Here is an 18361-nt window from a genome sequence, read left to right on the forward strand (position 1 = left end):
AGCCGGACAGTGGTAGGCCACCTGTGTGGTGAATTAGGGGAATGATGAGGTCTGGGCTGCACATTCCATTCCCAGTGGTTCTGCTGATTGAAAAGATCCCCCATGGCTCTCTCTAATAAGACAAGCAACTAAACGATTATTGAACCAGGTTTAAAAGACAGCTTCTGGCCTGCTCCAATGCCCGCTCTTGCTCGGTGCTTAAAACTAAACTAAATGATGTCTTCTTGTTTCTCGCTTCTAATGGCTTCCCCTGCAAATTGGCAGTGACCGCTGGGCCGGCGTGGATTCAACCAGCATTTGCTTTAGTTGTGTATTGGCAGATCTGTTCAGGATTCCACTCGATTGATTGTTGAGGTAACTGGGGGCTTTGGCACAAGCAGTTAATTGTACAACCAAATGCACAGCAAAGACCCCAGTCAACCACCAGGGCAAACACTGATATAACTTCTCGTAGCAGTTAGAGCTGCGTCTGTAATGGAAGGATGCACTTGCAATATGTTTTTGCGCAGGCTCTTTTTCTTTAAAGATCGGTACTTCCCATTCAGGCTGTGTCATCTGAGGATTAGGAATAGCAGGGCGATGATCTTTCTTGGCTTGTTGAACCAAGCCAGAAATATGTACACAGTCAACATCTTCACTAGAAGCATCAAGCCATCATGCACATTTTCTTAAACTATACTCCTATAGAACTGACATTTCTGTCATTACCACTGGTGGCTTACCTCTGTCCCTGGGTTTAATAATCCTCATATTGAAAGTTGAAGATCCACAAGGGAGATATCACCCTACAGCTATGCCATCATCCGTGGGTGAGATCTTTATGCCTTCAGAGTTGCAACGTCATCCACGGGTGTCCCTGGGTGGGATACTCCATGCCTTCAGAGCTAAGCCATTATACTTGTGCAAGATACTGTATGCCTCCAGAGCTGTGTCACCATCCATATGTGTGATGCTGCATGCTTCTACAGTTGTGCTGTCATCCATGGTTGGGATACTCTAATCCTTCTGGTCTGTATCATAATCCATAGTGTGATACTGTATGTCCTTACAGCTGTGGATGATGCCAGTACTGCATGCTTTCACAGTTATGCTATTGTCCATTAGCAGGATTCAGAATGCATATTCAACCTTGCATTACCACGGACGAGTTAGTTGATGCTTACAGCTGTGGCATCATCCATGGCTGAGATACAGGGTGGTTCAACAGGGGGTCTAGACAAAATATTGAGCACAAGATATTGTGTGAAAAAAATATTGTGTCAAGGATATCAAGTATAACAATATTGCGAATATATGTGAGCAACGTCTTACTATACTTAACTCCACATTTATGTACCTAGACGGTATATATCTATTAAAGGTATGTAGATGTGCAGTTAACAATAGTAACTCTATACTTCCCTTTTTCCGTCTACCATCTTGATATTTTAGTCCTCGATAATTTTTACATGACATTCTGTCCACACATTATTTTGTCATTGATATTCTATTAGACAACCTTTCAACAACTGTGCCAACCCATGGGTGAGATAATGTAACATTGTGCACCCGTATCATCATCTGTGCGTGAATTTTGGTAGCTGGATTATCTTCCTTAGGTGAGATGCTTTACAGCTTCATAGCTCTGCCAGCATTCATCCGTCAGATATTGTGTGCTTCTGCAGCTGGGCAACATAATGTAATGTTTGGCAGCTGTGCAATCATCCATGGGTGAGATGATGTATGCCTCTACAGCACTTCCATCATTCATCAGTGAGATACTGTGTGCTTCTGGAGTTGTGCCATCTGTGTATGAGATAATCTACGCTTATGCAGTAGTGCTATCATCCTTGACCAAGATGCTGTATTCCTCCATAGCTAGACCATCACCCATCCTTGAGATACTCTGTACCATTCATGGGTGAGATATTGTAAGATTATGTACTGTAACCTCATCCATGGGTGAGACATTGAATACTTCCACAGCTCTGCCATCATCAATGATTATGATATTTTACATCACCCCTGCTGTGCCATCATCCTTAGTTGAAACACTGCATGTCTTCATAGCCATGCCACAGTCCATGGTGGGATACAGCGTGCTTATTCATCTGTGCCCTCATCCATGGTTGAGAAACTGCAAGCCTCCTCTACAGTGCCTGTTTCTTTAAGTATAAGTAATGGTGTGCTGTTTCATGTGTGTAATTTTCAATGGGTTCTAAATTGTATACCATTTTAGTTGTGGCCTCCTAACCACAAAGAAAGGGGTATATCACCTTCTCTTCGAGCAGAGGGACTCCCCAGCCATCACCGCCGAAGTTTGCATAATGGTGCAGTAGCTCCTACCTGTGCATAAACCAGACTACTTCCTTGTGGGAGCTACCGTGCCTTTTCACAATGCATTGGTGAGGTAAAGTGTTTTGCATTACTTTGCAAGACGATATTTCCAACTTTTAATGAAACATTTTTCATCTGTGCTATTATGGCACTTTGTCCATTAAAATAATTGCCCCGGAGCTGGTTGGTCAGCTGGACCAAAGCCGAGAACTATTTTTTTGAAGATTCACTGCACTGATCACCGCCTGTTGTCACAACTCTAGAAGCCCCTACAAAGTCAAAGCCCTCGGTTGGAGGGCAACACACAAAAGCCCAGAGCTCACCTCATTTACATATGCACTTTATATCATATGTTTTAAAAATGTGCTCTAAATAAATATTCTGGCCCTTTGTTGACATCCAGTTGTTACACACGCTGCAGACCTGGCCGTGTATGCTTACAGATGAAATGCTCCCCCTTGTGTGCTATGCTGTGGGCAGCTTTTACTGTTAGGAGCAATATTGTGGATTAGGCATCATGATAGTTGAGTTCGTGAATTAGTTACTGTAGATAAGATATCGGCTTTTTAACGATATGTTTTCATTTATTGTTCCTTTCGTTTTTTGTGATTTTATGGTTTTAAGTAACCGAGATTACCACTGATGATGATGGAATGCTGTAGTACCTGGGCGAAAGATGACAGAGCTGCAAGAGTCATTAGAACATTCGAATGTTGGCATGTCCATTGAAGACAATGGACTGCTGCGCGCTTTTACTGGCCGGTAAAAGCCCGCAGCGCCAACATTCCAATGTTCCCTTTGTTCACAGCAACAGCTGTGAACAAAGCCTCAGGGAGCCCGAGGGGATTTTAATCCCCTCGGGCTCCGTGAACATTTTTTTTTTAATAGAACATTCTGCCCTGAGTGGCAGAATGTTCTAATAGCCTTAGAACCCGCCGTAGCGGGCTCTACCGGCTATTAAAGTCCCTCTCCCTTGTTAAATGCTCTCGCCTTCGGCTCGGGCATTTAACGTGGGGAGCAGGCCTTTAATAGCCGGTAGAGCCCGCTACGGCGGGTTCTAAGGCTATATTAGAACATTGGAATGTTCGGATCTCCATTGCAGACAATGGAGTGCTCCAGGCTTTTACTCGCCAGTAAAAGCCCGGAGCCAACATTCAAATGTTTTCTTTGTTCACAGCATGAGCTGTGAACAAAGCCTTACGGAGCCCGAGGGGATTTTAATCCCCTCGGCCTCCGTGAGGAATTTGTTTTATTTAATTTAACATTCTGCCCCCGAGTGGCAGAATGTTCTAATAGCCTTAGAACCCGCCGTAGCGGGCTCTACCGGCCATTAAAGGCCCTCTCCCTTGTTAAAGGCCCTCGCCGAGTGGGAGTGGACCTTTAATGGCCGGTAGAGCCCGCTACGGGGGTTCTAAGGCTATATTAGAACATTGGGCTATTCGGATCTCCATTGCAGACAATGGAGTGCTCCGGGCTATTACTGGCTGGTAAAAGCCTGAGCATCAACATTCCAGTGCTCTCTCTGTTCACAGCAACAGCTGTGAACAAAGCCTCACAGGAGGGAATTTTAATCCCCACAGGCATCCTGAGGAATTTGTTTTATTTAATAGAACATTCTGCCCTCTATTGGCAGAGTGTTCTATTAGCCTTAGAACCCACCGTAGCAGGCTCTACAGGCCATTAAAGGCCCTCTCTCTTGTTAAAGGCCCTTGCCTTCCGCTCGTGCCTTTACCGCGGGCACGGGCCTTTAATGTCCGGTAGAGCCCATTACGGCGGGTTCTAAGGTTATATTGGATGGCATCTCCGAGTGAAGATGCTTCCTCCCACAGTCACTAACTTACCACTCAGAAGGCGATGCATAGCTCATGTTCAAGGCACTTGTGCACCAGTCTTAAAGTCCACGTGGCTACCCATGCGAAGGCTGTCAGTCTGCTGAAAAGCAGGAAACACACATTCAAATAGAAGTAAGACGTAAAAACAAATACTGATTTATTACATTGTGACACAGGGAGACCGGTTTATAAAGCCATAAATTTGCACCCACGGACCAATGATCTAGTAAGCGTGAAGATTTACGGCTTTCAGCAATTCACAAAAGTTTCCAGAAGTATGCCAGGAAACCTGTGACAGTGACAGATTCCTAGCCTGACTCCTGGAAAATATTTGTGCATTCCATATCCGCTTCAGAATATAGACTGAAGACTCCTGTATATTTTAGGATTGGAAACTGTGCAGAGCAAGTACAAACTGACTTGCTTACTTTTTTATTTTTTCTCATGCGGAAAACATTTTATGAGAGTAAAAACAGCTTTTGTATTTTCAAAAGAAGTTTTTCGCTTGTAAAAAACTTTTTGCATGTTTACACCAGACTTTCTCAAGCATACAGCTTTATGAATTGTGCCAAAGAGTTTTGCCAGTCGGATGTAACCAGGTCATTGTGAGTTTGGTGCAACAGCAGCAAAGCGACTGGACTGGCAGGGGGCCCTACATTAGCATGAGTTCCCCACCGGTGTGAAGGGCAAATTAGCCAGTGGCGGCTCCTGGCACGCCCTTCCCCCGCCAGCAGCAACCGCTGCAGATCCTTTAAAAATGAAAGGATAATAAACAAAGTTTATTATCCATTTGCTGTTCAAGAGGCAGGGCAGTGGGGATGATGAGCATGTGTGTTTTGGCATGCCGTATCAGGCTGGCCAAACACATGCACACTGTGCTCTCTCCTGCCCGGCACTGTGTTGCCGGGTTAGAGAGAGCAGGCACAGGCTCCCAGTCTACCTGGGAGGACCCTGGCCTAGTGCTCCCAGCCAATGCTAACGCTGCTCTGAGCAGCACCAGGATTGGCTGCAGAGCATGCTGGAAGCCAGTGCCTGCCTGCTGCTGAGAAGACGGAGGAGCGGCTGCGCGGCGGCGCGGCTTGCAGGTATGTTTTTTTAAATTTATTTTTAGATTTTATTAATATTCCCCCCCGCGCCACCCGCCCCCGTAATCCCTACGAGTCGCAAATGAAATTAGTTGAAGGTGCTCCTGCCAACAAGGCAGGAGCACTTCAGCTGAAAACAAATGTCTGCTGCCTTATCATGTCCGTGTACTTGCCAATATTTTAGTTTTTTAGATTCAAAGCCCACAAGCGAAGGACGGCTTCTAGAAATAAAAATCGAGTTTTCCACCTGGGTGCTGGGAATATTTTTATCATTTTCCTGAACGGGACGGTCACATCTCTCATGTTGGACCCAAGCAGGGAGTAATGGTGTTTGGACACAATATCAAAGAAAAAATATACTTTGGACAAAATATTGTGTTAAGACTATCGAGGATGTTGTTGGCCAACCAGTACTTCGAAGGAAGATCTTTACTCTCTAAATATGCCATTTATGTTTCTGGCACCTGTTTCAGTTTAAGCTGCATTGTGGGATGTAAATGCGCCATCATAATGCTGCAATTAAATCAGCAAGCCATGTCAGGTCAATGGGTATTCAGCAACAATGAATGTAACAGCATGCACAAGTAGTACTGATTCCATCTCAACGATGAAGAGCGTTGCAGCCCATGTGTTAGACACTAGGATAGCTTGTGCTAAGTGCTTACTGTTGTGTTCAACTCACACAACACAGGTTTGAATCCTGAAAAGGCTAATGCAACTTTTCATCCTCCTGAAGCCAATAAAGTATGTATCAGTTATTCATTAGAGTAAACTTAAGTTCTGTAGTCCTCTTGCAAACCACTACGAAATGTCATACCTGCAGTCACAACTTACTGTGTAGAACTTTAGACTGTAATAGTTATAAAACACTGTAGTGTAATATGTTTAACTCACTAAACATATTTAACAGAAACAAAAAGTAATATTATATTTGTATCCATGCAATGTCATTATCTTAGAAGGTATGCTGATCCTCTAGTTCGGTGGGTCTTAACCTTTTGACTTCTGTGCACTCCTAATGAATCATTACTGAAATCCGCAGACCCCCTACTGAGTCATTTCTATGATCGGTACCTCAAAACAATACACAAGAATACAAAAACAAGCATACACCAAGCAAAAGCTCAGATCTTGAAATATTTTGATTAATTCACAATCAAGTATAGATTATTTTTAGTTTTCAATTTTGCTTCTTCATTTGTATATATTTTATTTATTTTAATGTATTAATTTTATTATTATTTAATTTTGTAAAAAAGTTGGGTAATACCTGAGTAAGCCTCGTGGATCCCAGAGGTCCTTGGACCACAGGTTTAGAACCACTGCACTAGTTCATCTTACCCTAAAGTAAATAAGAAATCATACATGGAGAGCATGGTCCTATCCAACATTTGCCCAATCGAAGGGCATACGCTGACAGAGTAGTGAATACCTCTGTTGAAAATTGGCCTTTTACAGATTACTGAACACATCACTTAACAAGTAATCAGTTATTCTCCATCTTTATTCGATTAAAGATAGTGCTACATTATAAATTGCTTTTTTAAAAAGGTTTGTAATATTTGCAAAACATGGGCGCTTTCTTGCAAATTGGAAAATTACCTTTTTTTCAAAAGCTTTACATGAGAATGGTCACTTTCAAACCTGTGTTTAAGGGGTTGTATTAGAAAAGTAGGGACATCTATCAAAAGTACTTAATCTTTGAAAAGTAACTAAGATACCTTTTTTGAGGTTACTTTCCAAGAACATAACTCCATAATGCAGTGTAACACAGAAAAATCGGTTGGATTCCATGAATCACTTTAGGAATTATGATTGTTTTTAATAGCCCTGTTTATAAGCTTCTTTGACCTTTGACTTAATCCTACTGTATAATAGAATGGTGCTGAAGGACTGATGCCCTACTAACTTACCAGGGCACTCCACATGGATCCAGGAGTGTCTGATCCAAGGCATATTTTCAGTATATTCACGTAAGGTAAATGTATATACAGTGGGCTAATTCACAAAAGTAACTTACAAACTGGAGTAATTTAAACTTTTCAGTAAGCTTATTGTTACATTGATTTTCAAAATAGGGTATTTAAATATTTTATGATCAAACAATAAATACGTGCTATTTTTATATATTTTTTAACATTGAATTATATTAATTCTAAATAATTTAATTTCATTTAACATTTTTTCTATGGGGTTTAATTATAATTCCCTGCCGTTGTTATTTTCTATGGGAGCGTGTGGCAGTACCAGTGGTTGGCCATGCTTAGTGCTAGACTTGCTACTGTTTTCTTTTTTTGCATTAGTAATCTATCTTGAGATTTTATGAATAACTAAAAAGAAGTAAACTTACTCAACAATGTAAATTACTCAAAACTGTAAGTTACCTTTATGAATCAGGATCAAAGTGTTCAGAGGAAGAAAAACATACCTCAGTCGTTATCTTGAAAGTGTGTCGTTGAGCTGACACTGTTAGAAAACATTAGCTACATCCAGGCCAGAACTCCTCTCCTTTCATTGTGCACTCCCAACTGGCTCCCAACAGTCATTAGACAAGGAAATGCACACCTGTTGCTCATTTCATCCAGTGGTTAAAGTGGGCAGAATCTGAGGGGCACGATGAGCCCATACTTTTTTAATTTGACAAAATCAGTTCCCTTCCTTTTTCTTAAAAGACAACCATCCCGGGACAGTTAATTCTGAAAGTTGAGATGCCTCAACTGAAGTGGGAGGGAGGGGGTCTCCAGTACAGTGGAGTTGAAGAAGGGACAGGCAGCTGAACAAGAAACAAGTCTTCTTGCCAGGGTGCCAGATGCCTGAAAGAAATGTAAATGTGCGCACTGGTTAATTTGCAAATGTAACGGCGGCTTGAAAGTCGAAATTGCCTTTAATTCGTGGAGTTCCTTAAAGCTTTGTGAGGACAAATATGTATTCTTTTTTAGGGTCATAACAACTGTGTTGCCAACTGTCCTGTGTAGTGTATGTTTTTTATAGACAGTTATAAAAATTGTTTGCAGTAGATTCAGTCTGACTATTACTAAAATCTATTTTTTGGAAGCACGTTTTTCAATCTTATACCTGGATCTTTTTTTTGCATTTTGTGGCAGCCTATCCTATAGGGCATGTAAAGCAAGCTTAAAATAATGACACATATTCACAGTACTTTTGGCTCTGGCTGGGACCTCATAACACTAAAAACACTCCTCACTGCACCACCAGAATGCAGTTCTGTGGTTCCTTGTTACATACACATACATGTGCAGTGATCACATTAACCAGCAGAGGTTTGATAATATAAAACAGGACATATTGCACTGATTAGTTTAATGTGCATTAAGTTTTCATTTTAAGTGTGCATCATTTTATATGCAGTTTCCTGAAGGAGACAAAGCACCAAAATGCTTGTAAAATATTTTATTCTTTTCAGCCATGCCTTTGATCCCACCCCTACATTCACTGACTTCATTCCCATTTCACTCTGGATCACAGTTTGCATACTTTTATTAATGCACTTTGACTGCTGACGTCATTCTTGTGCCTCCAACTCTCATTACTCCATATTATTTTTTAGAGAGAACTTAGAGAAATTATGCACAAGTGCGGAGTCGTGCACAAACCAGGTCAGTGCCCCATTAACAAACAAGCATTGGTAATGCTAACAGGTTTGGTCTATAATTTAAAAGAATAAAAGTTAAAACAAGAACCCATGCCACTATGGAAACCTGGCTGAGATATGTTTGCAGTGTCATACCAATTCACCCTTAAAAGCCTATTGGATTTTGTTGCAATTTCCCATAATAAACAGTTCAGACTTATGGCATGCAACATAACTGTCCGCATGAGTCAAACTGGCCCTTTGTCACTGGCTCATTGCTATGAGCAGCTCAGGCCTGCTGTACTGAGAATATGTTTTCTTACACAGTAACCATCAAATATAGAGTTATAAAATTCACCCCTAACGGCTTAATGGCTTTAACATATGCTTTCTACAGTAAACAAGCAAGGCCTACCATTTTTGTTATACATAGTCATAATAAACAGATCAAGCCTATGGTAGCTGTCAAAACTTTAAATAACAACCAATCAAACCCATAGCCTTTATCATTGGCTTGTCACCCTATCCAATTTGTTCTGTAGTGACCTTACACTTTCGACTTTCTAATGCAATTTCCCTTGTAAAAATGGCCAAATATTTGCTCCAGCGGATCCACATGAAGTGTGTCCAAAGACTATGCTAATCCAACCCTCCCCAACATCCTACAGACATATTACAGATCATCTATTCTGCAGAGAAATTAATTTACCTATGACTGCCTGCTGCTAAGAATCAATCACTGAAAAACAGGACCTTTCTACCAACGATATTGAGCATATGCTACCCACATGCAACCACAACAGATCCTTACATGCGCCAGTGCTTAATTTGAGCTGTGGTTTCCAGTGCTCAACACTCCCACTTAATTGCCAACATCAGCAAGTACGACAGTCCGCCATGTGGTGGTGCTATCTCATTTAGAGATGGCCACCACAACAGATGTTTATTAATTCAATATACATTAAAAATGACTAATACCTGCTGCCCAAACCTTTCCTGTGGCTTTGGGGGCCTGGAATAGTTCGAATTATCATACTTGTAGGAATGTGATGGTCAGTAGGCCAATAGTTGTGTTGGTACCGTCTTCGGCAGTGGTGGCGGGGGCCATCAGTGGTTCCAGCTGCAGTGGCCTGCTTACGGGGCCCTGGCTCTTATGGTTTTTTTTACAATTTAAGCACTAATATGTGCTACATACATGGTGCTCCGAAGTGGAAGAAAGGCAACAAGTTCCCACTTTAAAAACACCACAGTAAATAACGTTGACATAAATTAATGTTTTTTAGTTTATATTCGCATGGGATGAAATCCTTTGGTATAGGACAGGGAGAGCATAAATCCATAGGAAAATGGTAAGTTTAGAAACATCTTGCTCAGGAGAGGGCAGCCCTAAGCTAAAAAAAGACCCCATTTCCCTGTTATTAGTTGATGCATTTTTAAGTTGAATGAATTGGCACCATTCCTTTGGCATATGAACTACACAGGTCGCTAGACCCCCAGAGGTTGTTGCCAAGCGATAATTATGAGAGATGAAGACAAGGTTGTATTTTTGGGGTGTGGTTGATCTTGCCTGACATAAAAAAAGATTTTCCCCGAAAAAAACTGGCAAGACTGTAAAGCAAACTTCAGATTCTTGTGAAATTAAAATAGACCAGTCTTTATTACAGAAATATATTAATTTGTATACGTTTGTGATGAATGTACTACTCTTACAGTTCTTTAACGTTAATGCGTCTCTATGTTTGTCCCTCTACAGAATCCGTAGAAGAAACCAAACCCACTGAAAGTGCCCAGCAAGAAAACGTCAAAGGAGAAGAAAACAAGGCCGACCAAGAAAGTGCCTGAACATGATGAAATGTCTAGGACCCTTTCCACTCTCGGATGACTTTGCAAACCCCAAACCCTCTCTCTCCCTCTCCGTCCTCTCCCTCACGTGGATCCCTCCCACCCCTCCTAACGCCCTTCCCTCCGTCCTCCTCTCTGTGTGGCAAAACATGTATAAGGCAGGAAAGTTTTCAGTCAAAACAGTGTGGCTTCAACATTTTAAGTGTTTCTTGGTGTTGTCAATGGCAAGTTTTACAGTATGGTCTGAGCCAATCATTTTGGAGATATTCTTGCACTGTATCCACGTCCTCCTATCCCAACGCGTACGACGCTCTTATCTCCCGCCCCACCGGGCGCGCTCGCGCGCTCTTACCTCTCTCTCTCTCCCTCTCTCTCTCTGTTACAATGTGTGCAATGTTCCGTTAACCTTAGGAGTTTTCAAATCTATCGAGTAAATTCAAATCCGTCTTTTTATTTTTTATTCTCCTTCCTCTTCAATGTGATGGAATGAATTTAACAAAAATGGAACCCCCAGTTTGTTTTCAAAGAATAAAGCAAATGTGCCAAGTAGCGTATAAATTGCCGACTCTGGAGTTTTTTGTTTCCTTCTTTGTTAACACGATATTAGCATGTTTTGTGGCATCATGAGTCAAAGACATAGGGATCGCTACTGAGGAACGCAGAAGGAAAAGTGTATGATCTCAACCACACTGGACTGAGCTATCCAAACTCTATTTGTTCCTACGACCACTAGGTTATTTTCAAGCTGTCATAGCTGCCCCCCAGCCTTTCCTTCTAGTGTCTAGGTCGCAGGTCAGTTCCAGTTTAAGACAAGATTGGGGAGCTTCCTGAACCTCACCAAAAGGGGTTGCCAGATTTTTACAATATTAGCAAAATGCTCCCTTGAGTCAAGACAAACAGGTAGATGTCTCTGATGAGGGTGTTTAAAACCTTGTTGTGCCCCCAGAGTTAAGATGACCATTCTCCAAGCCTGCATTTGACCTCATCTGTCCAATCTACTGTCTCCATGTGCCACCCCTTGCTGCTCACACTCTGATCTGGGCAGGGTTCCCACACTGCAGCTTTCTTGGACTGGTGCTCACAACATACAACCCTGACTGCACAATTTCCCAAGAAGCACAGGTTCGTAGTCAGTCTGCATACTAATCAATAACTTGTCCACTAATTTGTGACCAATCGTTAATAGTTCCCAATTAACTTTTCATTTTTGGTAAGGTGTATTTTTTCAAGTCCTTCTGGGCCTAAATTTGTCGTCCATGGCTCTTCTACCACTGATTTGTTTGATCTCTCCTTCAGATTTTTCTGACGTATCCATTCTTTTGATTGGATGACTTGAATCCATCTATTGATTCCATTCATGGAACTACTTTTTTCTTTTTTCTTTCAGCATTCCATTGGAGTCCATGTGTTTTCTTGATCTCTCTCTCATGTGCTGCTTCTCCCCTCAAGTCCCTTCCCCATGCTTTCCCCTTTACTCCTCTGATAGCCTCACTCATCTGTTTCTCCTCCACTACTCCCTGTCTGGGTTTTTCTTAGTTTGTCTTTTAAATTCTCACTCTCCCAAGTTTCTGCGTTGTACTACCACCCTCCACCCCTGCTCTAACTTTGACTGTTGTAATGCGGGGGCTCTGATGGAAATATTGCCAGTCGCAACCAGTGTCCCCTTAAGTTTGGTAAATAAGATCCAGAGTACTTGAACTCACCCAAAGCCCATGGGCTGTTTAGCTCTATGCCCACTCTTGAAAACCTTGGTATGTTTCAATTATGTCATCAAGTCAGTAATTGCTATGATTTTGTAAAACAAAGCAGAAATCAATATCATGTTGTCTTTGTCATAACACTGACTAATAGAAAAAGTACACTGACGGTACATTTTAAAGTAGCCAGGCAGAGTCATGGATGTGGATTCATCAAACTAAGTAGGTACAGGAAGCAAATGACATCGCACAGACTAAGGGGCTCATTACGAGGTTGCGGGTGGACTATCGGCCCGCCAGCCCCGTGGAGAGGATACCGCCGCAGAGCTGGCCGTCTCCCCCCTGGGCCCATTATGAAGTTTTCCACTGGGCCGACCGGCGGAAACCTCATAAATCTGAGGGTTCCAACTGTCAGCCCAGTGGAAACCATGTGGCGGCATTGGCCTCGGCTCCTTATGGAGCCGAGGCCAATGGCGTCGGACAGAGGAGGACCCCGCCTTGGAAAGGCTGAAACAGGACTCATGATCAGCACGGAGGCGCTGATTTCAGTGCTGCTGTGGCTGAGCAAGAGTCTGCCCACTGTCAGCCCATCGGGAACGCTGTTCCTGGCGTGACTGCGGTCCGACTGCCAGGGTCATAACGTGGCAGTCGGACCATCTGGAGTGCATCGGTCCGACTGTCACCTCAGGGCTGGCGATCTCAAGACCGCCAACCTTGTAATGAGGGCCTTAGACTGCCCTTGACATCACAGAAAGTGACATCACATTACCTTTAGCCACAATTACTACAAATGAAGTGATGGCATTAGCATTAGGCAAGTTGAAAACTATGACAAACATAAGAAACACACAAGTTACTATATCAGACACATATCAATTTCAAATATTCTTCATAATTTAAGTAGGGTCCTGCAGTGATAGCCAAGTTACTGGCTATAAAGCCCACATACAACAACATGCCAAGGTACAATATAATATGGTGAAGCACAATCTGAAATATGTAGATATAGCATTGAATTCCCAGGTGCAGTCACCTTATACTCTAGAATAGCAGAAAACTCACAAGTAGAGTCTCAAAAGGCCAGGCTCATCTTAAAAGTCCCAGGCACATGCCCAAAATTACCGCACCTGGCCTAACCTCAAATGTTCATACATTTTCCAAGTGCCCTTCCAAAACCACGGAATGCCCATCCCAGCCCAAATACCCAATCATACTGCCAAATGCCAAGGAATATCCTCCGGTGCACGAGTTGGGTTGAACTTGTATCCAAGTTTGTCCAACAAGATTATTTCAGCCCTCGGACATCCACACTGTAAACACTCAAGTGAGATGTTAGATTAGAACTGTTCTGGGATTCCATTAGGCTCTGTAGATTGGACACAACTGTGACAGGGCGCCTAAGATACTTTCTGGCACTGTGGCACCTGTGGTCTCATTCCCAGAAAGACTAGAATGTGTTACTAGTTTGATTGGGTATGGGGTGTCATCTAACTACATTAATGTACAAAGCCCTACAATTTAATAGTACCAGGCCCACATTGAAGGCTAGGGGCGCTCGCGAGATCAACAGAGGTGATCAGATTACAGATAAAGATTGGGCAGTCGCCTGCTAGGTGGTGAAGAAGGTCTCAGGTAATGCCCGATTAAAATCGATCCATTTCAAATTTTTCCATCACACCTACCTGACGCCAATCATCCCAAGTAAAATATATCCAGCTAGGCCTATATAATGACTGAGATGTGGGGTGTGTGAGACATCGTTTATACATTTATCCCGGACCTATCCGAAGGTGATAGACTTCTGGACTGAGGTCACCACACGACTAGATAGAACAATGAGGATACAAATAACACTTTCTCCACAACTCTTTTTTATAAGGTATCTTTGTCTGCCCACACACAAGAAAATGCAATTTAAGTTCGTACAATTAGCTTTAATGTTGGCAAAGAAGTGTACTGCAATTACTTGGATGGGGAAAGATAACCCCAGAATACATTTGTGCATAAGGAATTCAATAGAGTGGGAGCTAGCAGAAAAAAATCAAATTAAAAAATCCAGGAGGGTTGAAACAGCGGTGGAAGACATTATGGTATGGGCAGTTGTGATGGTAGAATTCTCTACAGCAATGCCACAAAATACACAATTAGAAATCTACAAAGACCAAGGCAGTATATGAAGGTGCAAATAGTCTATGCTAAACTGTGTGTGCTGCAGACATTACTCACAAGGAATAAAAGGACCTTCTCGAGACCAACCATGTATTGCAAATCAGGTCATGTAAATAGGTTAGGGAGCATAACAAAGTACCAATGGTTTGTAAAACACAATATTTGTATTTGTGTTTCTTGTTCGTTATTGAAAACATGCAAAATAAAAATATTTAAAAAATAAGTTAATGGTTAGATGTTTCTGAACATTTTGTTTTTGTGCATTTGGTTAGGGCTAAAGAAAATCGCAACTATTTATTTTGGATGTGGAATTAATATGGAACAAAAACATACATTTTTGTCTCTAATAACCAATACATAATTTTTGTTTATTATCCTCTGTATGGTGGACAAACTGCAATTCTCATTGCAACTCTATAAAATTGCAAATGTCTAGATTGTCTGGGTGGCTTTGAATGGATATAAGAATGCAGTGAATTGTTCAATACTAGACTAACATATACATTCCTTCATGGAGCAACTTTTTCCATTCCTACTTTACACACTGATAGAAGTAGGTTTGCCCTCTCTGATAGATTGTAGTTTCAAGCCTATGGATAACATCCCAAGATCAGTCAAGATGATTCCTCATGGTGACAGAGAAGTTGAATGGGGAAATCCCAACAGAGAGTTTACTTGGTGGAAGTCATGCATGGGATGTTGACTTGAGGACATGGTCAAGTACAGGCTCAGCAGCATCCTTATATCACTTCAATTCGTAGAGGGTGCTTCACACTGCAGACCCGAGTCTAAGATGTGGAAAGAGCAGTGGAAAAGGTAGATGGCAGAGCAACAGGTGGACTATGGGAGTCAAAGGGAGCGACAGTGTTGATGTACTGGAGAAAAATAGTGGTAGCTAGCGGCCTAAGAAAATATCAACCTCTTGTGCTCTGCTGCAAAATATCAAAATGAAGCCCTGAATGGGGCATTTTTTCTATCGTTTTTAAAGAAATCTATTCAAGCAGACAAGAGCTGCACTCTTCATCCTGCCTGACACTTCCCAAGAGTTGTCATTTCTGAACACCGGTTCATTAGGCATTTTCAGAACAATCGTGTTGCGAGTGGACTATGTGCAGCCTCACTCCAAGCCAGCAGTCAACTCCTTAGCCAACAGCACACATTTATTATTCATTAAGTTCATTTTCAGGACATTTCTACAAGGCTCTGACTCCTAATGTGATGGGTCTCAGTGAGTGGAAGCTTTCACAGTCATGTTGGTATCTGCAATAGAGGACGAAGCTGGATGTATGTCAGACTATTGAGGCCAAAAGTAAGGAGCTTTCAAATTCTTGTGGGCAAAATACTGACATCCAATGTATTGTGAAGGTTAGTAAAATAAAGGCATACATTTACTATTCTTAACTTCACATTTTGGCGGTATATAATCAGTAAATCACCATCATTGTTTACTAAAAAAAGGAAAATACTTTAATGTACTCAAAGCTAAATACTGCACCTAGACTCACAAACATATACACACAATTCAATTGGCAAAACAGTATTCCAAATAGTAAGCCCAATGACAGCAGGAATAACAACATTAACCCTCCTAAGGAGGCTTTGTAGGGAAACAGTGTACAAATCACCTGCTGTAAAAAATTATCACAGAGTGGAACTAACCCTGCAAACTTAAGCAGCTAAAATTGTCTCCTAGGTACTTTGGCCCATATTTATACTTTTTTAGCGCCGCATTTGCGTAATTTTTTCACGATAAAGTCGAGCAAACTTATAAAATACAATTATATTTTGTAAGTTTGCGCCATGTTTGCATAAAAAAATGACACAAATGCGGCGCTAAAAAAGTATAAATATGGGCCTTTGTGCCCAATTTAGGGTTTGGCAGAAAGGGCACTCCATGGCAAAGGTGATGGACTACCCTCTCTGTCAAAATGAAGGTCCATCCGCCTCATTTAGAGTCAGGTAGACCATCAGTATGTTGAGGGTGGGGACTATTCCGGCTCCACTACTGACATACAGTTCAATACAATGGGCCAAATTGAGTAAGAACCATCGGAGGTTTTGCCATTTCATCACCCATCCTATTTAGAGTGGGTAGACAAATAGTGAGTTTTCACTGCCTGTCATCGCTAGGTAAACTCTCATGGGGGGTGGTGGAGGGGGGGGGGGGGGGGGTTGGTCGTTGTTTTTTTTTTTTTTTTTTTTAAATAGAATCCCGTTTTGGGATTATGTTTTTGAAAATAAAAAAAATGTTGAATGTCTGACAGACTGTTTCGTCATGTTGACGAAGCCATCTGTCGAACTTTCAGTGCATCAGTGACAGCAATCTCTGGAAATCTAAGAAACATCTGCTGGGCCAGCTGACTTCTAGAAGGGTGGAGTACCCTTAGCATGGCCAGAGTAAAGTACTCCCCATCGTTATGGAACATACTCTGTCTGCCAAATTCTAAATCAGGTCCTTAGTGACCAATTACATGTTGCAGTCATTATAATGAAAAACCACAATGTTCCTAACTAGGCCCATTGCAATTAAATGAGCTACCTATCTTCTGAGAATCCTTCCTGAGGGCCTCAGTTGCCTAGCAACCTTCAGGACCTTGTATACTCTGTCAGGGTCAGCTACCCCTTAGGCCCATATTTATACTTTTTTAACGCCGCATTTGTGTCATTTTTTGACGCAAATGTGGTGCAAACTTACAAAATAGAATTATACTTTGTAAGTTTGCGCCACTCTTGAATAAAAAAATGACTCAAAGGTGGCTCCAAAATAGTATAAATATGGGCCTTAGTCTTTAAAAAAGTTATTCTGTGGTAGTCAGCTCTCAAGAGGCACCCTCCTGTTCCTGTGCACTTCTTTTCTCTTCCTAGTGGCATGATATAACTACCAGCACCACACGTCAAGGGCTTCCTGACCCCCAGGCCTGGATGATATTAGTTCTTCTGCCTCCATGCACAGTTGTATTCTCCTTTTTTTAGACAGCAACCTCCTGCTGGGAAATATTCCAGCATATTTTCAACAGCATGTTTGCCTCTTCCCTCAAAGATGGTGCAGTTTATCCAACAAGGTTACGACGAAAGGCTCTTGCACAGCTGCTTACTCACCGTGCATCTGGGCTGACTATACAAGGCTAGCTTCTCCTCTGAAGGATGCAGGCCAACAATCCCCTTTCTCCAAGAGGCAGTTCCTCTTGTCTCCAGGCATCATCCTATCTGTTCACGCTTGCACCCTACTCACTCTTGAGGCTTCTGGACAGGGGCGAAGATATCAATAACAATACAGCAGATGGAGAGACATGGTGGCCTATGGGCATGAGGGACCCACTCCCCCCCAATAATGACTACAATCCATTACCTAAACATGAACAGAGGGCACTTTCGAGCTTGATTTAAGGCCAATGACACCCTTGCTGTGCCACTGCCTCCGAAAGCGTTCTGTCCAGGCGTGAGCCCTGAGAAATCTTCTAGTACACAATCAGGGCCTCTAAAATCCTTATGGTAACTCCTGGTTCTCTACCAATCCACAGATTTACTTTGTTACAAATCTTCTCTTTTTCAAAATTGGGACCTCAGAAACCCGATTGCTTAAACTTAGGGGGTCATTCCTACATTGGCGGGCGGCGGGCGCCGCCCGCCAAGCGGGAACCGCCACTTGGCCGCTTCGCGGTCAAAAGACTGCAGAGGCCATTCAGACTTTCCCGCTGGGCCGGCAGGCGCCCGCCAAGAGAGCGTCCGCCGGCCCAGCGGGAAAGGCCCTGCAACATTGAAGCCGGCTCCGAATGGAGCCGGCGGTGTTGCAGGGGTGCGACGGGTGCAGTTGCACCCGTCATGATT

The 18361-nt window shown here is 42.4% G+C and overlaps 1 protein-coding gene across 2 annotated transcripts in view; it reads left to right on the top strand.

Moving 5' to 3' along the window:
* Window positions 1–11225, top strand: part of GAP43 (growth associated protein 43) — a 158461-nt gene extending 147236 nt beyond the window's left edge. For both annotated transcript variants that reach the window (XM_069202652.1, XM_069202651.1), the window contains one exon: window positions 10579–11225. In XM_069202652.1, coding sequence (XP_069058753.1) covers window positions 10579–10667 — 89 coding nt within the window. In that variant the 3' untranslated portion in view covers window positions 10668–11225. The remainder of the gene's footprint in view (window positions 1–10578) is intronic.
* Window positions 11226–18361: the final 7136 nt, after the last annotated feature.

This window comes from Pleurodeles waltl, chromosome 8, assembly GCF_031143425.1.
Source record: "Pleurodeles waltl isolate 20211129_DDA chromosome 8, aPleWal1.hap1.20221129, whole genome shotgun sequence".
NCBI lineage: Eukaryota > Metazoa > Chordata > Amphibia > Caudata > Salamandridae > Pleurodeles > Pleurodeles waltl.